The following is a 26,966-nucleotide window of genomic DNA, read 5'->3' on the forward strand; positions in this document are numbered from 1 at the left end:
ACAGACCAGAGATGACTTCCTTGGACAGGTGGATGTACCTCTTAACCATTTACCAGTAAGTTTGTGTACTTGTGTTGCTCTAATGAATGTCAAGTACACGAATAAACCACAAGATGCTGTGCGGTACAGTGAATTTACCATGGTTAAATGAATAGTTGTCATGATTTACTCACCCTTACTGTATATTGTTCCAAACCAGTGCGACTTTCTTTCTTAAGCAGAACACAAAATATATGTTTAATACAATGGCAGATAGCATCTTACTTTAAAGCATAGAAAAGGTCCCAAAAGTATCATAAAAGTAGTCTGTGTGATTTGTACATTGTTTTTCAAGTCTTCTGAAGACTTTCGATAGGTTTTGGTGAAAAACAACCAAAAATTGAAGTCATTTTTCAATGAAAATCTTGACATGTTTTGCGTGTTGATGAGTGCATGAAAAGCTCATTCACAGTGGCTCATGTGTTCATGCAATAATTTGTCCTATACAATGCGTGCACTAAACAACGTAAGTTTTCACGTGAACACTCGAGCTACTGTGATCAAGCTTCTCTCATAGAGATCATGTACGCATTGTTATTCTGATTTTACTTACTAATAAATGTAACTTTTCTCCGCTTCACAATGTGCCTTAACCCCTTAGTAGTAAATTCACTGTAACGTATGACGTCTTGTGTCTTATGGCTTTATTTAAACACTGAGAAAGAATGTATGACGGAGGAAGGGAGGGTAGTTGTAAGAGATGGTTTGGTCACATGATGGTGTCAGCGTTGTAATTAAAGGATGGATTGGTGCCCGTGTCCCTGTACAGTGTGGAAAGGCAGTTGCTTGGAATGTAAACACATAGGCTGCTTTTAAATGGGGCTATCCCGGCACCAGACAATGTAAAAAAATAACTCTGACTTAAGCGGGACATGCTTCTTGGGTGGCCCAGTATATCTCCAACTACAACCTTATTCAATAATGAATAAAACTGTGGTTTTTTTGTGTGGGTTTTTTAACTTTTTGATATGAAAAACCCCCAAATAGGAAGATCCCCTTTGCGAGGGACCACCATGTTAAAATGTAATTGGTAGCTATATATTTTTAGTTTGACAGAGTGTGTTTTTTTAACCCACTTTTATTTAGATGTATCAATTTGAAGAATTATAAAATCATAGAATGGCAATTTAAAAACCAGTGATTTTCAAATCATGCCATTTAGTTCCAATTAACTTTTAAGGAAGAGACAGTTTTCCTGCAGTGAACTTCATGGGAAATTATTTGGAATGGAACAAGTCTTGTTTTTGTCTAAACTATTTCCAGTGGCTGAGCGAGAGATCTTTGCTGTATTACACACATAGATTCGCACACAGAGGCTGGTCTGTTTTCCTTGTGGCTGCCTACATATTCACCATTCCGTTCAGCATGGTTGCAGTCCAGACCCACACTCTTATTCTGTCTGCTCTCATTTACATTGCTTTAAAAATAAATGCTTTCCTATATATTGATCAGTTGTCGAAATATTAATTTACTTTCAGTCTGTTCATTAATTAAAGCTAAAGTGTGTAATTTCTGTGCCACTAGCGCCAACAAACACAATTGCAAAAATAAAGTTTGTTTTAAAACAGCCTTCCTAGTACGCCCCGTCTGCTGTTGATCGAACAAACAGATAGTCCCACCCCCACCTCACACCATTGGTTGAGTCAGTGTTGTTGTTTCCGGCTGGACAGTTTGCTCAAAACAAACAGAGGAATTTTTATAGCACCACAGAGACAGTTTAACCTACAAATGGCTTGCTTATAGTTGTCTCTCCAACTTTAGCTTGAATAGGAGAAAGTATTTTAACATTGAAAAGTTACACACTTCAGCTTTAATCTACTTTTCACTGTTCCACTATTTTTTTGCGTAACAGTATTGTTTCACCTCTATTTTGGTACAGACCTCTTAAAACTCCCAATTTCCTTTACCGTGCATAGTTTTGGTCTCAAGTACTTTAAGAGGTGCTAATTCCATCAGTTTCCATCAGAATGCAGCCACTAATGACAAGCCCTGCTTTGCCATGAATATCCAACCTGTGGGCAGTTTAAATGTAACAGGAGAACCGTGTTGCGTAAGAGATCTGGACGTCACCCAAGGGTCTTTTTCTTCTGTCCCCCACCCCTCCATTCAGTGGCTAACAAGCTAGAACTGTTGCACACTACTGTTTTGCTAGATTGCATGGAAATTAGTCCACATTGATGCCTGTTTGTTTGTTGTTTGTGTTTTTGTTTGTTCCTTTAGACGGAAGACCCAGCAATGGAGCGGCCGTACACGTTTAAAGACTTTCTGCTGCGTCCGAGAAGGTCAGTTGTTCCGCAGTGCTCACAAAACATTGGATATATTTAAAGTTACAAACAGTGTGATGTGTTGGCAGTACACTGTGACCCTATTCACAGGACTGGAAGTTTGATTCCGCACTTTTGTGATTGAATGTTTTCCAGATGCTTTTTTCACAGAACTAAATGTACAGCAACCAAATCAAGATCAGTAACTCTCCGTAGTGTTTTGTGGCTGTAGCAATAACCAGGCCCACACTGAACTCTGCAGAGAGAATTGTAACACTCGCCATACACAAATTTCTAATCTACACCTCCCCGGTCCACTGCGTGTTCATTTATTAAAGGTTTTACTGCACTAATGGGATGCACTAAAGGATGACTGTGCTATACTTTTAATCAATGATGACAGATTTATGTGTGAATTTGTCCTGTAGTCATAAGTCTCGAGTGAAAGGCTACCTAAGGCTGAAGATGGCCTATCTGCCAAAGAATGGCGGCCAAGAAGAGGAGACCAGTGAGATGAGAGAAGAGGCTGAGGTAAATTCAACCCATCGACAGAAAGCTTTTTGTGTCTGTCTCTCTCTCCCACTCACAATCGCCTTATTTCAGCCTTAATTCTGAAGAAATCAGAAAAGAAAAAAAAAACCCTATCATTAATATTCCATATGTACTTGGTGCATCACCCCTTTTGTCGCAATGTTAAATTTGTGCTGTCATAGATAAAAATGTAATTACATATAAAGACAACAATCATATAGGATTATGCTTAAAGTTCAAAGGATGTAACATCAGAACCTTAGTAGCTAAAAATTGCTTTTAAATATCCGTCCACTGTTGTGGACACCATGCATCAGAGGATTTAAATACAATTATCAAAAAAATTATATTACTATACTCTCGTAAGATTATGGTTTATGCCATGCATCTTGAAACATTACATTATTCTCATAATACTATGACTTTATCCATGATTCTATTCTCATAGAAATGGCTTACTAATTGTAATATTATAATTTCAGAAAACCTATTTTGGCTTTTTTATAAATGGTGACCTTAAAACACTTTCGTGGTTTGAAAATATTTTTTTCTGTGGATTTTCTTTTTTTTTTTTTTTAAACAATTACTGATGAATGGTTTTTGGTTGTAAAAGTATGTTTGTTTGTTTTTTTGTGGGTAACTCACACTCTCTATTTTTTATGTGTTAATCCACCTGTATATTTTTTTGTTTAAGGGCTGGGAGGTGACAGACTCTACAGATCCAGGCTCCCAGAGACCTCAGCAACTCCTGCCGCCACTGCCTCAAGGCTGGGAGGAGAAGGTGGATAACCTGGGTCGGACCTACTACGTCAACCACAACAACCGCACCACACAGTGGAAGAGGCCCAGTAGTGTGTATGTCACCTCTTTTGTGAATGATTTGTAGAGATCGAAAGATAGTGAATTTTGCCGATACGATAACTAAGATGGTGGAAAATGCAGGTAACCAGTTAATCAGCCATTCGTTTTTAAAATCAATATTATTCTTAGTTTTTACATACATGACAGGAACAGACATAGAGCCTACAATAGTCCAAAATGAACTTTTTTCATTTTGTGCTACCAAAATCCCAATAATCATCAGGAAAAAAATGACAATTTTGTGCATTACGCAAGACTTTAACTATAAACAAGCCCAAAATTCACCGGGGACTCTTATTTTGAAATGACGAAGATTTGGCTCCATTACCGTGCTCTATAATTATTCAACAAATTAAGCTTTTTATAATTTATAGACTCACCAGATGAAGGATTTTGTATACATACTAATATATATTTCACCAGATGAGGTTTTTTTTATTATTATTCACAAGATATGAAGTTTGAGATGCGCTGAATGTGCTTACAGGGCAAATTTCCATATAATCACATTTTCTTTGCATACCCTCACTTCAGTTTAGAATACTTGATTATCTAATCCACAAAAACTAAATATGCATTGAAATGAGGATAAAAATATTGATGAATATTGTCAATGATGAAAGATTTAGATAAAATTCCCTATGGGTGTCAGTGTTTGTTTTTCTTTCACCTCTAGAGGCTGCTTTTATACTGTACAATCAAGATGTTCTAACGGTAGAATCCTCCAGCAATGGCCACAGAGGAACACGGAGGAATAATTATAATATTTAAAAAAATCGTCAACTATGGTATATAGAATAATAGATTTTTGCCGATAACCGATAGTTCCAAAAAGCAACCATCGGTACCGATTAATCGGTTAAACCGATATATGTGAGGTTGTGTTATGCAATTTTGAAAAAAGCAGCACTCAGCCATCGGAGCCATGGTGCAGCAGTCATGTCAATGCTGCCAAGACATTCGAGTCGTGGCATTCCAGTGGATACACGGGTTTGAGTCTAGCCTGCGCCATTTGTTAATAGCATAAAAAATAACACATTTAAATGTTTAAAAAAGTTGTATTGAATGTAAAGAATGAAAATTGACAAAAACACTGAAATATCCAAAAATCAATGTGCACCAATGGAGAGCAAAATATGTAGATTGATTGCTGATTTTATTTTTATTTGTGTGTGTGTAAATCATTTCAGGATCATTTATTTTCATATGACTTGTTATTGTGTTTTTAAAATGTATATATAATAGTTATAATATTGAATTTAGCACAACTGTAGGACAACGTTTTGCAGTTGTATCCACCCCAGACTCAGATACATGTGGAACAAATTCTTTCCCCTGCTGTGGTTTAGGGATGTGGTTTCAGAAACGGAAAATGATAATCACTTGCGGCAGATTAACCAGGAAGCCCACCGAGTTTTCCGCTCCCGACGGCACATTAGCGAGGACCTGGAAAACGAGCAGCTGGACCTCAGAGACATCGACGATGTTAGTACTTAACCCCTGACCTCTGCGGCTATGAAATGAGCTAAATGCATACTGTATATAGCCAAAGCAATTTCCATGAAACGCTTTTAGTACTTTATATAAGCCTTTTAATTTGACATTTAAAGTTTTTTTCTATAGTTAAAAATAATAATTGTAGGATTATTAGATTTGTCCTTTTTTTCAGTGTAACATGTTTGATAACAGCTATTTTCAGTTAGTTATTCTCATGCAAGTCTCACTTTTTTCAGTCTTGGGAGCCTATATCGGAGGAGGACCCAGCTTTAATAAGTGATGGACTGAATCATTCTCTATCAGGACCCTCTTCTCTCGCGATGCCCCACTCAAGCACTCCAGAGTTCTCTGATGAGATCAGCCTTAGATTGTCTCTTGCTCCAGACACGAACGGAGAAATCCCAGGACCCAGCTCTGCTGTGGTAAGATGAAATGGTTTGGAAAAACAAAAACAACAAAAATTGATGAATAAATCAATGAATGAAACAACTGAAAGTCAACATGAAATTAAAATTGAGCCTATATGCTTTCCTGTTTATTTCTACTCTTACTGTGCCCAATTCTTGAATAAATGTTAACACGCATTCAGGTCTGGCTCCATTCAGGTATGGAACGCCCATTTACAGTATCATTATCCAATCAATTCCTGATGCATAAAGTCAAGTTCCAGCCTACTTTTTATCTCTCTCATATAATGTCCCTTTTCACCTAGTAACATCTCACATTTGGGAAGGAAAATGGTTTGTGAATGTTTCATGTTGACTTTAGGGATGGATTTAGTAGATGACTGATTACGGCTTTTTTCAGTGGCCAATGCTGATATCTAGAGAGCAGGGATAATATAAATAAATAGAATATAATACAATTTAATGATAGCAACTTCTATTAAAAAAGCTGTACACAGAATTTATTAAATTAGTTTACACATTTATTTAACATAAAATGTGCATAAAACATAGAATGTCAATGTCAATGAAGAATCCTTTATTAATGATCCCTTGTGAACTTGTAAAAGCTATTAAAAGGCTTTCTCAGATGAAATGTAATTACTATGCTATTTAACATGTACTTTTTTTAATCAAAGCAATATATAGTAATTTCAAAGACAGTCTTTCTGTAATAGCATAGTTTCAGATTGTTTTTACTGCAGGGCAAAATTGAGATAGGAGTCAAATTGTCATATTAGTGAATCTGTGGGTTTCCCCTGCTTAAAAGGAACCTGGAACCTTATTTTGAAAGCCCAGATCATTAACGTAAAGGCTGCAGACACCTAGAGATGTTTCAAAAACATCTTACTAGAGCAGAGTAGGGAAACGTCTTTTTCCTCAAAGTATTAAGTGTGAAATCCATGGCATAATGAGTCAAGGTTTGTTATTAATGTGGTCACCCAGTAGCTGACTCTCTGCCCAACATCCACACAGTACACTTCTGTAAGTACACTAATGCTGAATCACTCTATGTGTCATGTGGAGGTAGTATGGGACTCCTCTGTGAACTTCTCTAGAAAGAAAAAAGAATAACCTCTCTTGCTGAGTTCAGGGCATGTGCTGCCCAGAACACCACTTAGAAAACAGCCACTCAGAAAGATACTAGATATTGGCGTCTTTATTTATTTATAACAACATCTAATGCCTTTTTATCTCCCTCTATTCATCTTCAGCAGAGTCATCTGTCTTCTCGGCTGCGCTCCTCTAGTATGACTGATGGAGTGAGTGATCAGGCTCAACCTCCCACACCAACGGTACATCTGCTTTTCTCCTCCTCACCTCTCCTTCACTCTGCATGTGGTGGTTTTTATTTCACACTCTCTCAGCAGTGCACTCTCTTTCCTTCTTATTGCATCAAATGAAGAGCTATAAGCTCCCTAACACATTTCAAAGTTTGCATGGTTTGCAAATGTTCTTGTTGTGTCGGCTAGCTTTGGAAACGTTTTGAAGGTGACATTAGGAATATTAAGTGACACTTTATAATTAATTAGAATTCAAGTCAACATGAAATTAGAAATGGCCCAATTTAAGTTTGAAATATCTTTATACACATTTGTGGTCCTAGTGAGTGATTCGTGCGCACATTGTTCTAAAGAAAGAAACAAAAAATGATCTTCGTCATCTTTCATCAAAAGGTGGTCTCACACTGGTAAGATCCTGTCGCTCTCTACCACGTTTTTCAAATTAAGGAGCAGAAGTAACAAATGATAAACTAAAATATTAACAGTATTATTACTGTATATAAAACTTTATAGATTAGTACATTCAAGTAGGTAGAAACTTATATATATATATTCATACTTTACTGAGTTGTTAAGCATTAAATTATGCTTGTTAAAAAGTTATTAATGAATGTCATTATAAAGTGTTTCCAAATATTCCAGCAATCACTCTCGAAACAGAACGCTTGTTAAGACCCCCTTTCACAAATACAACCTTTTCCAGAAAATGACCTGCAAATTTCAGGTTAGAGGTCATGGGTGAACACAACATTTTTGAAATTACTGGTAAATTTTGCTCTGGCGATTTTCCCTTAATGAGAAGTTGAATCATTACCTGACTGTATGTGTGAACAGCACATGAGGTACATTTACCAGTAAAGGCAACCCAATGGTTTTCCTGTAATTTACCTGGTTGCATGTGTGAACGGGGCTAATGTGTTGGTGTAATTTCTGTGTGCGTACCGTATATCAGTAACAAATAATTATTCTGAGTGTTGTAATATGAGTGTGCTTATGGGGTATTATGGGAGTCTATGATTGATTTATTGTAGCTATAGTGGTGATTATGATGTCATCTGATGAGATAAGTCTCCGTGGTGAAAGGGTTTCTCTGTGACTTTGTGGGAGTTCTGATTATGGATTTTGTGTCGGTGCAGCTTGCACAATTATGTTCGGTAAAAAGTGCTGCATTCTATATAAGATTTGTCTCTAAATTGGTTACATTGTTGCACAGGGGCTTCTCAGCTTCTTAAAGAGACTGCTCACTAAAATTGTTTCTCACAGCAGTTTAACGAGAGTCAATTATGTAGTTCATTACACACTTTAAGATGCATGATGGAACAACCAAATCATTTTCATACGTCTTGCATTGTAAGCAGTGCTCTGTCTCTCTCAATGATCCACCAAATGCAAACCAACAACTTATGTCCATGGTTCCTGGCCCTAAAAAAATTGTCACATAAAAAAACAAAAAAAACATGGTATTACTATGTTGCCTGCCCACAAAACATGCTATGTCTATATTAAATGTAAAAAAACAAAAAACAAAAAAAACATGGTACCTTGTCCAAAAACTGTTATTACCATAGCACCATTTCAAAAATAAATAAATAAATAAAAAAAACATTGTATTGCCATGGTACTAAGGAATTATTATTGTATCATGTCCAAAAAACATGGCATTACCATGGTAAATGTCTAGAAAACTAAACAAAACATGGAATTACCATGGTATCATGTAGAAAAAGCCATGGTATTAATGTACTGTGGTAATATGTCCAAAAAACATGCTATTACCATGATACCATGTCTAAAAAGTCATGATACATTTCCAAGAAATAAAAAACAAAAAGTGGTATTACAACCCTCTACAGACATGTTGGAGAAAGAATCGCCATTGGTTAATACATTTTTGAGGACATGTAAGCGTAATGCAACTGAAAACTAAAGAAGATATTAAGAAAATCAAGAAGGGGGAATTCATTTAAGTATAATCATATATATTTAGATGATATATATATATATATATATATATATATATATATATATATATATATATATATATAATCATATATATGATTTCACGCAATATAGTATGCGAGATTGTACATTTTATTTTCATATTTCGCTTTTGATCCTTTTAATCACATTTTAGCTTGTGTACAAGTATACAAATTTTAAATTCTATAAATATATATGATGTCATGAAATTGCATTTTTAATAATGATACAAGCGGTTGTCACTGTTTGAAATGTCATAAAATGTTTTAACAAAATATTCACAAGGTTGGAACCTAACGAGAATAGAATTAATAATTATATTATAAAAATAATAATTCATGTGCTACAGCACAAGCCTATTTGTTAAATTCTTTCATATTTACAGTTTTCTGTAGTTAAAATATTTCACAATGTATGATTGTGCCCTTTAAATATTTATGTATTTACACATTTATAAAACTTACCACATTACTACATTTTGTAACATGTTTGTTTATATGCACTTGTGCTATTTACATTGAGTTTCCATTGATATGTATAACTAACGCTAAATTGGTACCGTCTCTTTAAGAGAAGAGGTCCGCAAGCGTTTACGGTTGAGTAAGCGCAGCGCACATTAACGAGTGAGAAGTTGCATGGTAGTTTTTCCCTCATCCGTGCAATGTATGATTATAAATAATGTTTATTTTTAACTTTTTGATCACCAACCGACTAAATAACTGAAAGGATATTTAAAGAGACATGAAATGAAAATGTGGTGCCTGGGTCTCGTATTTGGATACAAAATACACGGAACGAAGCAAAAGGAAACTTTTACTTGTATAATGTGTATGACTTGCTTATACAAATATCTGTTGTACACGTTATCAAATTCAAATCTAAAAGCTCTCGGGTTTTGCAACACTTTTACCTTCTAACAGGCGTCCAACAGGCATGTCAGACTTGACGTTGTTAAATGCAATGGCAATGCCATTTCACGGCTGAACTAAAGTGATGGTGACAGCGTGATCACGTCTGATCTTATGTTACTATGGTACCGTGTCCAAAAAAACATGGTATTACTGTGGTAATATGCCAAAAATAATTATTACCAGGGGATATGCCCAAAAAAAAAAAAAAAAAGACTATGGTATTACCATAGTACCATGTCCAAAAATTTTATTACCATGGCACATGTCCAAAAACCATGGCATTACAATGGTACTTGACCTAAAAAAATGAAAAATCACAGTATCATATCCAAACAACCATCGTATTACCTTGTTGCCTATCCATAGTTTTTCATACATCTTGAGTTAAAAGCAGTGCACTGTCTCTTTAAATGATCTGTCAAACGTTGTTTTACAGCAGATAGGCCACATATGGTAAAATTAAATTACCCATGTGGATGAGGTCACCGTGTGAACTGCTCCCGTTTTCATGAGTGTGCAGATGCAGGAAACGCAGGCAGACAGTGGATGATTCAGTGGAAGTGCGCCACATCTTCGTCCCCACACAGGAAGTGCTTCATCTGTGTGTGCATCATTTAAATGGCAGGATGCCCAGCCTTTAGACTTTTATAGATTTATTGTCAGCAAAGATTCTGCAGAATGCTTTTAAAAGACCAGTCTGAAAGGCTTGTCTGCTACTGTGCATGTTAAGTCTGTTTGGAGTGAGGAACAAATAATAATAATATTACCATGGTACAATGTCCAAACCATGGTATCACCCTGTTACCATGTCAAAAAATAAATAAATAAAATATGAAACTGGCATGATACCATGTCCAAAAACATGGAATTACTATGGTATCTTTCCACAAAAAACAACTATGGTATTACCATTGTACCCTGTGGTAATACCATGAAACATGTCCAAAATACCTTGGTCTTACTATGTTACTGTGTCCTGAAAAAACAGTATTACCATGGTACCATGTCATAAAAAATTGGTAATACCATGGTGCTTTATAGTACTTTTTTCTGAGTGGGCCCTAGTTTATACAAAGGCTGAATAGTTTTAACTCAACAACATTCTTGAAGTTTAAAGCTTTAAGTAATATTACCTGTAAGTTTTTTCCTCATCCATCTGAATCCACTTTAAATAGCCGTCTATTTCTTGTCCTTTACATATCTGCTTTGTTCTGTAAAGAGGGTGATTGGTTGGTGGCCCGCTTCTCTCCGGCTGTGAAGTGATTCTCAGAACTGTAGATAAGGGATTTTGCTATGTTCACAACAAATCTTTGTGGTATTAGTGTTGGTTGGAGGTGGCTTTTCCCCCACACTTCCTTTCCCTGTGTAAGGGGGCTGACATTTCACAGGAGTGGAAATGTACAGTCTTTACCTGAGAGGATAGCTAATCGGATTTGATTTGAGGGTATGCCTTTCATTGCGTGACTTGCATCCATATAAAAGCTGCAGGGAAGCATTTCTGTGTTTCATTGTGTTTGTTCGTGAGAGTTGACTCTTGCAGATACTTACCGAGGTGTCATTTACTCAGTGTTATTGTAGTGGATGAATCAGCAGCCAAGAATGAGTCAGTCTGAATTGCACCCTACTTAATTTTTTTCCCCCATTTAGAATGAAGATTTTATTGTATATAAATGATCACCTGGGCATTTCTTGCACTCTCCGTTCACATTTTAATCAAATCTGAATGTGTGCTCAAATCTGAACATCCAACAGTTATTTCATATTAAATCAGTTCAGTGCTCCTTGGAGATCATCTAATATCATACTGTTTATGACACCAATTTTCTTTTTTTAAATCACCCTCTTCAGCTGTCAAAATCACCCCAAATAACCAAACCACCCTAAAATCACTTTGTCACTCTCTGGCTGAACCTGTCCTTCCATATGCCCTCATTTCCAACTCCTCACTGGCCCGAAATGGGCAATCATCTGCCCCTTCTAAAAGCAGCTGTTATTGTTCAGCAGAACTCCCAGACCCGACGAACACGAGCACAAACGGTCACAGGCGTTGAGGATACAATGGTAATGTCCATATGTTGTGCATTATGTGCTCTCTTGTCTTCTTGGTTTCTTCCCTTCTTTGTTTTTTACTCTCTTTTTACATTTTATGTTTTTTTAAGCATAAACTTTTATTTTTTTTAATTACATTTTATTTTATTTATTAAGCTTTATTTATATAAGTAATTTATATATATATATATATATATATATATATATATATATATATATATATATATATATATATATATTATACATTTTAATTTATAGTTAACCAAATAAACAAAAAGTTTGTTAAAAAAATATATAATTTACAATGAATTACAAGAATATATATTTATAAATATTTGAAAATATATACTTATAGTTCTACGTAATTCACTGATTTGTTTATATTAATAATTTTTATTATTAATTTATAATTTCTTTTTTAATTACATTTTTAAATAAAAAGTATTAAGAGCACAATTTTTAGATGGCACACACCATTAATTTCACACAATAAAGGTTCTTTTTCATTTTATACTATTTCTATAAAATTTTACTCTTCCATCTTCCCTGTACATATTTGAAATCTCTGTGGTAAATGTGCCTGGTTGACTTCATGTGTCCATAATTATACTGTGTAAGACATGTCATTTTGTGTGATTTGTGTTCAGTATGTGTGTGTTCTTGAGAGTGCATTTACAGTTGAAGTCAGAAGTTTACAAACACTTAGGTTGAACTCATTAAAACTAATTTATTAACCACTCTACTTTGTGCATGACACGAGTAATTTTTCCAACAATTGTTTACAGACAGATTGTTTCACTTTTAATTGACTATATCACAATTGCAGTGGGTCAGAAGTTTACATACACTAAGTTAACTGTGCCTTTAAGCAGCTTGGAAAATTCCACAAAATGATGCCAAGCCTTTTGACAATTAGACAGTTAGCTTCTGATAGGAGGTGTACTGAATTGGAGGTGTACCTGTGGATGTATTTTAAGGCCTACCTTCAAACTCAGCGCCTCTGTTTGAAATCATGTGAAAATCAAAAGAAATCAGCCAAGACCTCAGAAAAAATTGTGGACCTCCACAAGTCTGGTTCGTCCTTGGGAGGAATTTCCAAATGCCTGAATGTACCACGTTCATCTGTACAAACAAAAGTATGCTAGTATAAACACCATGGAACAATGCAGCCATCATACCACTCAGGAAGGAGACGCATTCTGTCTCCTAGAGATGAATGTAGTTTGGTGCGAAAAGTGCAAATCAGTTCCAGAACAACAGCAAAGGGCCTTGTGAAGATGCTGGAGGAAACAGGTAGACAAGTATCTATATCCACAGTCAAACGAGTCCTATATCGACATAACCTGAAAGGCTGCTCAGCAGAAGTCACTGCTCCAAAACCGCCATAAAAAAGCCAGACTACAGTTTGCAAGTGCACATGGGGACAAAGATCATACTTTCTGGAGAAATGTCCTGTGGTGTAATGAAACAAAAATTGAACTGTTTGTCCATAATGACCATCGTTATGTTTGGAGGAAAAAGGGTGAGGCTTGCAAGCTGAAGAACACCAACCCAACGTGAAGCATGGGGGTGGCAGCATCATGTTGAGGGGGTGCTTTGCTGCAGGAGGGACTTGTGCTCTTCACAAAATAGATGGCATCATGAGAAAGGAAAATGTTGTGGATATATTGAAGCAACATCTCAAGACATCAGCCAGGAAGTTAAAGCTCGGTCGCAAATGGGTCATCCAAATGGACAAAGACCCCAAGCATACCTCCAAAGTTGTGGCCAAATGACTTAAGGACAACAAAGTCAGTGTACTGGAGTGGCATCACAAAGCCCTGACCTCAATCCAAGGCTTGTGGAAGACTACCCAAAACATTTGACCCAAGTAAACAATTTAAAAGCAATGCTACCAAATACTGCCAAATTGTATGTAAACATCTGACCCACTGGGAATGTGATGAAAGAATAAAAGCTGAAATAAATAATTCTCTCTACTATTATTCTGACGTTTCACATTCTTAAAATAAAGTAGTGATCCTAACTGACCTAAGACTGGGAATGTTTTCTACAATGAAATGTCAGGAATTGTGAAAAACTGAGTTTAAATGTATTTGGCTAAGGTTTATTTAAACTTCTGACTTCAACTGTATATCTTCATTTGTGTTTGTAAACATTTTTATTCTTGTTTGAGTTACACCTAGAACATTCCCGCACCCATCATAACTAATGTTATTCGATATATAATGACCATATAACCAAGGTAATAATACATGTATGACCCTAACCTCATCATCAGTTCCCCAATTAGTCTATGCAGATTTTAATATCAAGAAATGGTTCACATGTTTTTACCACTTTTTTGCTCCATCAGCCTCTGAATATGCAAACTCATTTCTGTTTTTGGATTTGTTTAGTCTCCATCGGCCAGCTACGCATTGACTACGCCGGGTCTACCTCCGGGCTGGGAGGAACGCAAGGATCCCAAGGGACGTACATACTACGTCAACCACAACAACCGTAGCACCACCTGGACACGCCCCATTCTGCAGGTATAACACTGTAACCGAGCCTAACAAAAGTGATTTCAGGTCTATTCTTCAACGCACTTTGTTTTTCCAGCGTCATCCACAATTCTTTCTTCCAGTTTTCTCTTTCCAAGTAAATTTTAAGTTTTTTTTCACAGCATCACACTTGTATTTATTTTGTTGCTTGGCCTTGTATCTCTGTTTGCATCTAAGTTCTATTTACTCATCACAATCTCTGAATGTTATACACTGGCGGCCAAAAGTTTGGAATAATGTACAGATTTTGCTGTTTCGGAAGGAAACTGGAACTTTAATTCACCAAAGTTGCATTCAACTGATCACAGTATAGTCAGGACATTACTGATGTAAAAAAAACAGCACCATCACTATTTGAAAAAAGTCATTTTTGATCAAATCTAGACAGGCCCCATTTCCAGCAGCCATCACTCCAACACCTTATCCTTGAGTAATCATGCTAAATTGCTAATTTGGTTCTAGAAAATCACTTGCCATTATATCATACACTGCTGAAAGCTATTTGGATTGTTAAATGAAGCTTAACATTGTCTTTGTGTTTGTTTTGGAGTTGCCACAGTATGCAATAGACTGGCATGTCTTAAGGTCAATATTAGGTCAAACGGCAAAAAAAGAAACAGCTTTCTCTAGAAACTCGTCAGTCAATCATTGTTTTGAGGAATGAAGGCTATACAATGCTTGAAATTGCCAAAAAACTGAAGATTTCATACAAAGGTGTACACTACAGTCTTCAAAGACAAAGGACAGCTGGCTCTAACAAGGACAGAAAGAGATGTGGAAGACCAGATGTACAACTAAACAAGAGGATAAGTACATCAGAGTCTCTAGTTTGAGAAATAGACAGCTCACATGTCCTCAGCTGACAGCTTCATTGAATTCTACCTGCTCAACACCAGTTTCATGTACAACAGTAAAGAGAAGACTCAGGGGTGCAGGCCTTATGGGAAGCATTGCAAAGAAATAGCCACTTTTGAAACAGAAAAACAAAAAGGAATGGTTAGAGTGGGCAAAGAAACACAGACATTGGACAACAGATAAAAGAGTGTTATGGATCTTAACCCCATTGAGCTTTTGTGGGATCAGCTAGACTAAGGTGCATGAGAAGTGCCCGACAAGACAGCCACATCTATGGCAAGTGCTACAGGAAGTGTGGGGAGAAATGTCACCTGAGTATCTTGACAAACTGATAGCTGGAATACCAAAAATCTGCAAAGCTGTCATTGCGGCACGTGGATGATTTTTTGATGAGAAATCTTTGAAGTAGTTTAAGAAGTTCTGAACATTTTTTTCAAATTGTAATAGTAATGTTTCACGTTATTAATGTTCTGACTATACTTTGTGATCAGTTGAATGCCACTTTGGTGAATAAAAGTACCAATTTTTTTCCATAAGAGCAAAATCTGTACATTATTCCAAACTTTTGGCTGCCAGTGTATGTTCTGCCAACCTCTGTGTGTTCCCTTGATCTATTTATTGCTATTCTGGTCTCTTTGATCTTATATCTTATCTTCCTCTTTCTTGTTCTAGTAAACCTTCTATTCTTCATCCTTTAGCAGATTCCCTGCATTTCTTTTTAATAACAGATCTCATTAAATGGGGACCATATCCAATGAGGTGAATCTCATGAAAAATCTGAAGACATACTCGGGTCATATTCGCCCCAAAATCAAAATAATATATAATACATATAGAGTATACTTGTGTCCAAAAAATAATAATATTTCCATTACTGTCATTTATTAATTTTTTCTCATTAGTCATAAGAATTTGATGGAAAAATGTGCTTAATTGTCATGAAAATGTCACAATGCAAAAATATTATTGGTTCTAAAAACAGGCTCCATTTTCTGGATTAATATTCTTCATGCAGAATATCATTTCTTTCTTTTTGTGGTGAAAAACGACCCTGAAATTTCTTAGTGAGATTCAATCAATTATAATGAGCCTCTTTGAACTTTTTGAAAAAATTCAGATCAATACCTTAGTTATTGATTTTTTTAAACTGTTAACTTTAAATTTAATTGACCTTCATTTCCTGTATTTCCTGTGTGTTTTAGACATTGCTCTCCATTTAGAACCCCTGTAAAACACTGTTTACAGCCTAGTTAACCCCTCTTGTGTTTGACAGCACACTGAAGATGGAGCCAGTACTTCAGCTGCGGCAGCAGGGGGTGCTACAGCAGCCACGCCTCCAGCCTCCACCCCTTCCTCCTCCAGCGGCCATCTGAGTGAACCACAAGTGCGCAGACCCCGTAGCCTCAGTTCCCCAACAGTCACACTCTCTTCCCCCCTAGAGGTGAGATCTTCCACCCATCCCTCTATTCATCTAATCTTTCATCCCCTCTCTCCCTCTTTCCTTTGATCCTTTACTAGTTTCCTGTCCATCTATCAACTGTTCAATTTGTCTCAAACAATTTTGGCAGTAATTAACCATTTTTCTTTAATAAAAGACTTAGGAGGATAAAAACAGTTATACCGTCGAGCCCTAGCAACAGGCTTTATGTTCCTTTTTTACCACCTGTTTTATTTCCATTGCAACAGTGCCGTGTAATATAATCACAATATCAACACACAGTTGGTTGGAATAAGAAATCAGAATTATCCTCCCTATACTGCCACAGGCTTGTCTCAGGCATGAACAGCTGTGGGAAATGATTAGTCCCCTTCCTTACACAGTATTATGCATCTATCGGTTTTAATATCCAAGTCTGATGTCCCGAAACCCAATTCAATCGGGAGACAATATCCTGACGCATCTGCTCCAGACCTCTCAATTTATATTGATTTAATTCACTTTGATTCACAGTAAAAAAAAAAAAAAAACATTATTTCTTGCTGCTGTTATCATTCATCATCTCATGCTCTCTCAGCTCTCCGTAAACACTTTTGTTTTAGTTATATGAAGCATTTCTGTTATGAAACTGCAGAAGAAACTTAAGTACAACTCAATTTTTTTCAGAAATGCCTGTATCAGTTTCTTTTCAATAATCAGTGGATTGATTTTGGGTTAAATATCGTTGGATATTTGAGAGAGAAGTTTTGTTTTTTAACAAACAGTGGTCATACCATTAGCCTCACATCAATTATATTCTGTAACTTTTAATTGCTAATGCAGGAAAGCAGAGTGAAAGATGGATGATAAAAAGCAGTTATGAATATATGATAACTCTTTACAATAAGTTTCCATTCCTTAACATTAGTTAATGCATTAGGCTTCATGAATGAACAATTAACAAAATATTTTTACAGCATTTATTAATCTTTGTTAATATAATGTAAAATACAATTGTTAGTTCATAGTGCATTGAATAAGGTTAACAAATACAACTTTTTTTTTAAATGTATTTGTACAGTTGAAGTCAGAAGTTTACGTACACTTAGGATAAAATCATTAAAACTCATTTTTTAACCACTCCACAGATTTAATATTAGCAAACTATAGTTTTGGCAAGTCGTTTAGGACATTTACTTTGTGCATAACATGAGTAATGTTTCCAACAATCGTTTACAGACAGATTGTTTCACTTTTAATTGACTATATCACAATTCCAGTGGGTCAGAAGTTTACATACACTAAGTTAACTGTGCCTTTAAGCAGCTTGGAAAATTCCACAAAATGATGCCAAGCCTTTTGACAATTAGACAATTAGCTTCTGATTGGAGGTGTACTGAATTGGAGGTGTACCTGTGGATGTATTTTAAGGCCTACCTTCAAACTCAGTACCTCTTTGCTTGACATCATGGGAAAATCAAAAGAAATCAGCCAAGACCTCAGAAAAAAAATTGTGGACCTCCACAAGTATGGTTCATCCTTGGGAGCAATTTCCAAATGCCTGAAGGTACCACGTTCATCTTTACAAACAATAGTACACAAGTATAAACACCATGGGACCATGCAGCCATCATACCACTCAGGAAGGAGACAATCTCTAGTCTCCTAGAGATTAATGTAGTTTGGTGCGAAAAGTGCAAATCAATCCCAGAACAAGAGCAAAGTACCTTGTAAAGATGCTGGAGGAAACAGATAGACAAGTATCTATATCCACAGTAAAACAAGTCCTATATTGACATAACCTGAAAGGTTGCTCAGCAAGGAAGAAGCCACTGCTCCAGAACCGCTATAAAAAAGCCAGACTACAGTTTGCAAGTGCACATGAGGACAAAGAGCTTACTTTTTGGAGAAATGTCCTCTAGTCTGATGAAACAAAAATTGAACTGTTTGGTCATAATGACCATCATTATGTTCGGAGGAAAAAGGGTGAGGTTTGCAAGCCGAAGAACACCATCCCAGCTGTGAAGCATGGGGGAGGCAGCATCATGTTGAGGGGGTGCTTTGCTGCAAGAGGGACTGGTGCACTTCACAAAATAGATGGCATCATGAGGAAGGAAAATTATGTGGATATATTGAAGCAACATCTCAAGACATCAGCCAGGATGTTAAAGCTTGGTTGCAAATGGGTCTTCCAAATGGATAATGACCCCAAGCATACCTCCAAATTTGTGGCAAAATGGCTTAAGGACAACAAAGTCAAGGTATTGGAGTGGCCATCACAAAGTCCTGACCTCAATCCGATAGAAAATTTGTGGGCAGAACTGAAAAAGCATGTGCGAACAAGGAGGCCTACAAACCTGACTCGGTTACACCAGTTCTGTCTGGAGGAATGGGCCAAAATTCCAGTAACTTATTGTGAGAAGCTTGTGGAAGACTACTCAAAACGTTTGACCCAAGTTAAACAATTTAAAGGCAGTTCTGCCAAATACTAACAAAGTGTATGTAAACTTCTGACCCACTGGGAATGTGATGAAAGAAATAAAAGCAATTGCATTGATCACCTGTTGTATCAAGTTTTAATATACTCATCACCATTTATGTGTGTGTGCAGAGGGGAGAGGACTGTTTTCCACACCCTACTTACTCAATTCGTATCAGCTGACTGTACAAAAACCCACGTCAGAGGCAGCTGTCAGTTTGCTTATCGCGAAAGCTTGCCAAAGTATCATCGCTGCCAAAAAGACGTTTAACCTCTCAAACTGCCATGACTTCATACTTTCCTTCTGGTATTTCGCTCTAAATCCATGTCTGACCTTAAACTACTTATTTTGTTTTTATCGTCTATTGGAAACAAATATGTCTCTATCTGTTTAGTAAAACCCTTCAAGGAATGCTTCGGGTTAAAGAAAACTTTTGCTCTGTCAACAGTATCTGTGCCATGCTGTCATTTGCCACAGAGCACTGTTTCGAATTGTCCCTCAGTTTGTAAAAGCAAAGCACAAATTTACAGTAATGCACTTACAATGCATATCATAGTGGAGGATTTAAAGAAGAAATGTGAAAAGAAATACAAATGTTTTGGGGTTTGCATGCTCATGACACGAGTTGAAATATTGGATATAGTATAATTCACAGACAATGTTGGTTGACTTGATTAGACATGACTCATGCTAAAAGTTTTAAGTACAGTATGGCTATACTTTTTAAATCATTGCAAGTTTATATTCACTTAACGTCTATTTACAGTGCTGTACAATCGCCCCATTGAGTTCCAGTGTAAATGGAATACTGTTTTTTGTTTATTTTAACAGTCGTAATTATTTACTGTGGTACTCAACAGCGTGCTGTCCATTGCGCTGTCCATTGAGCTTATCTTGTGTTTAACCTGGAATAGGCCTATTTCTTTGAAAACAGCAAAACGCTTATCTTTGGTGATGGCCTTCTGCCAAAGCTGATGGCTTTCAATGAGGAGAATTACTGCGCTAATGGAATAAACAGTAGTTCTTGTAGCTAATCTGCAGATGTTGGGGAATAAGTGTCTTGCATTTGCTCTCATAGCAATTACAGCTAATTACAGCCAAACATTTCCATGTGAAAGCATGGTAGCTAACAAAAAAGGCATAGGGCCTGTAGTAGTGAGCTGCCTAACTAGACTGCATTTTAAGGCATCATAGAATGCCTGACATAAAGGATGTTCAATAATTATACTGCTTTCTAACATACTTTCTTTTGGACAATTTTTTTTAGGCAGCATCACACGTATCATTTGTGGTGAAGCCTGGAATGCATTGCACTGAATGCATCGTGAGAAAAAGTACAATCAAGATAGCAAGGCGAGAGAAATTGTGATTATAAATATAAAAACAATTGTTCAATCTAATCAAAATCAGTTACTATGAGGTTACATCTCAGTTAGCATGCTTCCCTTTAAAGGAATGTTCTGGGTTGAATAAAAGTTAAGCTCAATCTATAGCATTTGTGGCATAATATTGATATATCCTTTAAAAAAAAATAAATAAATAAATAAAAAAAGAAAAACTCTGGGTTACAGTGAGGCACTTACAACCCAGCTAGCTAGGTTGTGGAAGAGAGCTTGATGTTTTATAAAGACAAATCAAAATTCAGTATTATTATACCTAAATGTATAATGCATGAAATAAACGAAATTATTTTTCACCATTTTAATCCGGTCTGTGCATCAAGTGCTTGGAGCTGAATGAATGCAGAAAACTTTGTAGATGAAAATTAAAAAGACATATTGGGGATTTCAATACAGTTCTGCCATGATGTTCATTAAAATAACCCATTTTAAGTAATATTTTATTATTAAAAATCAGCATTTCACTAAGACTACCTTTGTTGTAAACTTTTGATTTTTGTAAAAGAAAAAAAAAAGTTTTTAAAACCCAAAATGCATAACACATCTTGAAATATATTAAATAATCGGCAAAGCAAAGTTTCAAATTTGGAGCTGAATAAAAGCAGTCAAGTTTGTAAATGAATGAAGAAAAAAAGAGATATCAGGGATTTCAATACAGTGTTGCCTTCAAGAGTAATAAAAACAACCCATTTTCAGTCAAATGTCTTAAAATGAAATGAAATGAAAATGCATTAAGAAAGACCAGCATTTCACTGCCAAAGGCTACCTTTGTTGTAAAGCAAGAGATTGTGATTTCAGTATGCCACAGTCTGTTTGATTTACACTCTGGGAACAGTCACATTCATTTTTCTTATTATATTCCCTTTGTTTGTTTTGCTTTTACATTAAAGAAAAGCTAGAATTCATTCACTAGATAAGCAATTGTGACTTATCTTGAGACGTGCTAAGTTTTCTTAAATGTCTTGCAGAAAATTGAGTAAACATTTCACACGTGCTTGAGAGTTCACAGAGAAAAAGGAGCAATAATTCTTGTTGAATTTATAAATTATCAGGGCCACACAGGGTTTGAGAACTTTTTAAACTAATTAAAGTGCTAAATTAGAAACATTTGTTATGAAAGAAATTGAGAGTGTAATAATATTTTTTGTTAATTATATATATATATATATATATATATATATATATATATATATATATATATATATTTTTTTTTTTTTTTTTTTTTTTTTTTTGCAGGATTTTAACATGTATTGTGCCTTATTACTATTAAAACATAATGTGACTTTTCCAAATCATTTTTATTTGTGACACAACCCCACACTTAAAATCGTAATAACAGGAAATTCAAATTAAGTATAAATAAAAGACTCTGGGGAATATAAACAGGGAAATCATTTACATTGAATAGTTCACATTTCCTGTTTCAGGGAGCCAATAATGCCCAGATACGACGAGCGGTGAAGGACACATTTTCCAACCCTCAGTCTCCGCAACCCTCTCCCTATAGCTCACCCAAATCCCAGCACAAAGCAAACCAGAGCTTCCTGCCCCCCGGCTGGGAAATGAGAATAGCGCCCAACAGCCGGCCTTTCTTCATCGACCACAACAGCAGAACAACCACCTGGGTAAGACTGCTGACAAGGCTAAAGTTTATGCACTGCTTGATTAACTTCTATTATCTATTTATATTTCACCATTAAGCATTTGTTTGCTACAGTGCGAATTGCACGTTGGCTCTTTATTACCTATCAGCAGAGAGTGTTTGACCTGTAGCCCCGGGTGTCTGGTCGACTTTTTCTAACATCGGTCAGCTCGTATCCACCTGCATCGTCTGCTTGCAGCTGCAGTGTTTTCCTGCCGTGTAATTGAGGAAAAACCAGTAGCCTTTTTCTGATTCTGAAACCATTGGGCCTTTAAAATCAAACTGGATGGACGGCCTTCGAAGTCGTTGTAAAATAATGAATAATAAATAAAAATAATAAATATAAAAAATCAGTTGAAACTTTATTAATTTGCCAAGTTGCTATTTTACTTGGCAACCATAAACTCCCTACAGTTACGACAATTAACTGTATTATTGGTGGAATTATTATTAATTCACTGATGTCTTGTATCATATTCCCACCATTTTATAAAATCAATAAGCCTCTCTGGCCTTGTGTTTAACAAATTAAAGGAATGTTCCGGGTTCAAAACAAATTAAGCTCAATCAGCATTATGACATTATGTTAATTACCACAAAAAATTTTTTATTCGTCCCTCATTTATAAAAAAATACAAAATAAATTGCAGTTGCAGTAAGGTGCTTACAGTGGAATTGAATGGGGCCAGTCCATAAACATTACAGCAAAGTTGTATTTCTAGATACAGTATAACTTTACACAGACTAAAGTCATGCTAAGACTAAGGCTGTCGATTTAATGCTGTAATTCAGTGCGATTAATACAGCTGGATGAAGCACAACTCTGAATGCAGGGTTCTCAACATGTTTTTCCAAGTTTGTGTGTTTATGACATGACGCAACCGAAGTCAGATGCTCCAAAAGCGTCCGTCTGACACATGTGTGCATTGATGCATCCTTAGGAAAGCCCATACAGTAAAATTGTTTAAATATCATAATTTCTAAAGACTTTATCATTATTTATTGACTTATTTTTATTTGGGGCCCTTTCTTGGGAAACTCAATCAATTAATCTGCACATTATTTATTCATTTGATTAATCGAATTTATCAATTTCAATCATTTGACAGCCATTAAGACATTTAGAGCCCTATTTTAAGAGTGCTAGCATTAAGCACAGTTCTATGCCATAAGTCTTAAGCACATAGTCAATAGGCATGACCGTGATGTTTTTGTATATTCGATTAAACATACGCTAAGTCAGGGGGGGCCTGGGTAGCTCAGTGGTAAAATATGCTGGCTACCACCCCTGGAGCTCACCAGCTCGCTAGTTTGAATCCCAGGACGTGCTGAGTGACTCCAGCCAGGTCTCCTAAGCAACCAAATTGGCCCGGTTGCTAGGGAGGGTAGAGTCACATAGGGTAAACTCCTCGTGGTCACTATGATGTGGTTCGTTCTCGGTGGGGCACATGGTGAGTTGAACATGGTTGCCGCGGTGGATGGCGTGAAGCCTCCACATGCGCTATGTCTCCGTGGCAACGCGCTCAACAAGCCACGTGATAAGATGCGTCGGTTGACGGTCTCAGACGCAGAGGCAACTGGGATTCATCCTCCGCCACCCGGATTGAGGCAAATCACTACACCACGAGGACTTAAAAAAAAAAAAAAAGCACATTGGGAATTGGACATTCCAAATAAAAAAAATAATTAAAAAAATGCATACGCTAAGTCTAGGCGCAAGTGGGTTTTGTGAAATTGCGTATGCAATGCGCAAATGGGCTGGATCAAGTGCAATTTAATTCTGAGGTTCTTCTCCGGTTATTGCTCCGTTTGCTTCCTATTATATATAGTCCATTCCCTCAAGCACCAGCAATATAAACAAAGACAGCACATTCATTCAAGTTGGTAGTGTATATGGACACAATGAATTAAAAGAACAGAAATGGGGACTTGCGTTATTTTGTACGTTTACTGCGTCCTTGATGAATGCCAGGCATATTTCTATGACAGTGACATGTTCCTTTTATACGCATGGAAAGTGTGATTCTCTTGAGAATTTGGACGTACGCTCTGTTAAATTATAGAGAATGTAAGTATTACTAATCATTTTCATCTCTGACACACAAATCATGGCTAGTATTAACAATGTTTGTATCAATTTTGATTTTGAAAAATGTGTTTGATACACCCAAAAAATTAAAACAAAAGTATTTCTAAATTCAAATTACACTTCAAACGAAGCAAAAATATGATCAAAGTAATGAAGTGGTCCAAAAATCATATCAATTCCAAACTTCTTCCACCGGCCCTTTTTGCAGTGATTTAAAGTCACTCTGCGACAACAGGTGGAAAAATACCAGTATAAATTAGATCAGAAATACAGTTGTAAATACTGTATAAACATAATAATTATAATTGAAAAAATAAGACATGACCTTTAGATAGCTTAACACAATCATTTGTTTTTTTCTTCTTCTTAAAACTACTACAGTGATTGGCAAGGACGTAATTAGGTTTTCCACTATTTTCAGAATTTGGACATGAACTTTATTACCACCTGCTGGTGGAATCTCCAAACTGCAAATGCAGGAACTGAATTTGGACTGTGCTGAGATAAGATGTGGTATTAAAACGTCTTAGGGCAATGACCTATTTCTCAGGAAAATAGCAAATTGTGCTTTGCACCACTTAATTTACACGTATTACACCCACAGTTTGCGCAAACACTCCCACACCCACTTGCGCTTTGCGCTGGCATGAAAATTGCACCTAGAATTGGCGCTCTTATGAAAATGGGATAAGACGTTGTGCATGGTCATAGCGTGTAGCGCTGCGCTTTGTGCACTCACGAAAATAGAGCCAATAATGTTTACGTCTTTTGGCTATACTTTTTTAATTTGTTGTATTTTATCATTTATGGACTGGCCCCTTTCACTTCCATTGTAAGTACCTTACTGTAAATTGTAGATTTTTTTTTAAAGAAAAAGAGGGATGAGTTGAAATAATGTTTTGTGGTAATCAACATTATGCCACAAATGCTGTCGAATAAGCTTAACTTGTATTGAAATTGGAATATTCCCTTAACACGCTTTTGCCTGGGCCTCCCAAAGTAAGTATCCCAAATAAATAATAAAAACAGAAATAAAGTGTATGTGTTATTTAGTAGTTGCTGGTATTTATTCGCTAACATGTTAAAAACCAATGTGAATTTTAGTTTGAAATGTTCATCACCTGTTTATTAACCCGCATCACGATGCGTGAAAGGTATTTGGGAAACACAGACTTTCCCAGATACACACTCAACACTCTTGCACACTTGAGTGCCCTGAAGCTGGAGGGAGGCCCTGAGTGACAAATGTGTTGTATGCTCTGAATCAGTGTGTCACCTGGTGTCCGACAGTGGAACTGCAGCTGCTGTCCAGTGCCCTAATTTTGCCTCACACAGAGTCGCCTTTGTCTATTTCTGTGTCAGATGGATTGCATATGCTTTGGGGCTTCTTTTAAAGGAGCAACTATAAAATGAAAGCTGTTAAATTTTCTTTAGCAAGCTGTAATGAAGTCATTCATTTCATGAATGTGTAAAATAGATAGTAAATTGTTGATTACAGTGTACTGTAGGTCTTTATTAAATCCCACCAGTAGTTTTGAAATGTCCAGAAAATTGGTGTGTATTAATTATAAAAGTTCTGCATGTGTAATTACTGTATAATCCCCCTCCATGTAGACTTGAAAAAAACTCTATCTTTCCAGTATTGTTTTCATTTTGGGTGACGTGATGCATTTTGGCAGTAAACGGTGAATGCAGTTTACTGTTGAAGACAGATAAAGCCTTCTAGGAAAATCTGAGCTTGTGTAACTGTGTAGTTCAACCTCTCATACTCCCTCTCTCTCTTTCTCTCTCCTCAGGAGGATCCACGGTTGAAGTATCCCGTTTACATGAGGACAAAAGCATCTCTAGACCCCGGTGACCTTGGCCCACTTCCTGTGAGTATAAAACGAGTACAGCCCACAGTTTCACTCTCTCACCAGTTAAGTACCAGAGATGAGAATCTCCGGTTCCTTGGCGAATCCATTAACGATTATTTTAGTCTAACGACTCGGTGAGCGAGTCTATTGGATTATTTTAAAATAACTGGCTCATGCAAGTCATTGGACTGCACGCTGTATGTTGTGTGTTATGTGTGTTGATAATGAATAGCGGTGCAGAAAACACTGTCAGAGTATTTTAACATGGTGTTCTGTTCACAAAGGCAGAAAAATGCTGAAATGCATAAAATGCAATGAAATTATTCTGGTTCTGTATTTTATATATACAGTATATATACAACGGATCTGTTGAATGCTTGATTCTGATTGGTTGACGGACGTTCTAAGGTGTGCAATTATTTTTCAAGTAAACACACGGCTATGAAGTAGTTCCAGGTCTTGACAGCATAACGGTTCAATATCACTTCGCCAAATTATTTCAGTTATTTCATAGAGCCCTACACCAACAAAATAACAACAAATACAAAACATACAATAACCAAATTAAAACAAAGACATTGGTTAAGTACATCAGATAAGAAAGACAAACAATGTCTATTATATCCTAAATGTATTTCAATTTCGATTGAAAAGCATCTTTTAGCTATCTCTCTTTCTCTCTCTTTCACTCTCATCTCAAACACTCACCCACCCACACACACACCGTACATGCTACCACAGCAAAATAACCATATAAACAAAGACATTGGTTAAAGTAAATCAGACCATCAAACATCGTCTATAATATCCTACATTTATT

General features: G+C 36.3%; 1 protein-coding gene across 13 annotated transcripts in view; it reads left to right on the forward strand.

The window, feature by feature from the left end:
- LOC127430763 (E3 ubiquitin-protein ligase NEDD4-like) overlaps positions 1-26,966 on the forward strand; it is a 107,078-nt gene that overhangs the window by 54,400 nt on the left and 25,712 nt on the right. For 5 of the 13 annotated variants that reach the window (XM_051680800.1, XM_051680798.1, XM_051680801.1 and 2 more), the window contains 12 exons: positions 5-55; positions 2,260-2,321; positions 2,732-2,834; positions 3,529-3,689; positions 5,045-5,180; positions 5,429-5,614; positions 6,853-6,933; positions 11,814-11,873; positions 14,261-14,395; positions 16,536-16,703; positions 21,987-22,184; positions 26,087-26,164. In XM_051680800.1, the coding sequence (XP_051536760.1) occupies positions 5-55; positions 2,260-2,321; positions 2,732-2,834; positions 3,529-3,689; positions 5,045-5,180; positions 5,429-5,614; positions 6,853-6,933; positions 11,814-11,873; positions 14,261-14,395; positions 16,536-16,703; positions 21,987-22,184; positions 26,087-26,164 (1,419 nt within the window). The remainder of the gene's footprint in view (positions 1-4; positions 56-2,259; positions 2,322-2,731; positions 2,835-3,528; positions 3,690-5,044; positions 5,181-5,428; positions 5,615-6,852; positions 6,934-11,813; positions 11,874-14,260; positions 14,396-16,535; positions 16,704-21,986; positions 22,185-26,086; positions 26,165-26,966) is intronic. The other 8 variants (XM_051680799.1, XM_051680792.1, XM_051680802.1 and 5 more) reach the window with 6 other exon arrangements.

Source organism: Myxocyprinus asiaticus, chromosome 40 (genome assembly GCF_019703515.2).
Source record: "Myxocyprinus asiaticus isolate MX2 ecotype Aquarium Trade chromosome 40, UBuf_Myxa_2, whole genome shotgun sequence".
NCBI lineage: Eukaryota > Metazoa > Chordata > Actinopteri > Cypriniformes > Catostomidae > Myxocyprinus > Myxocyprinus asiaticus.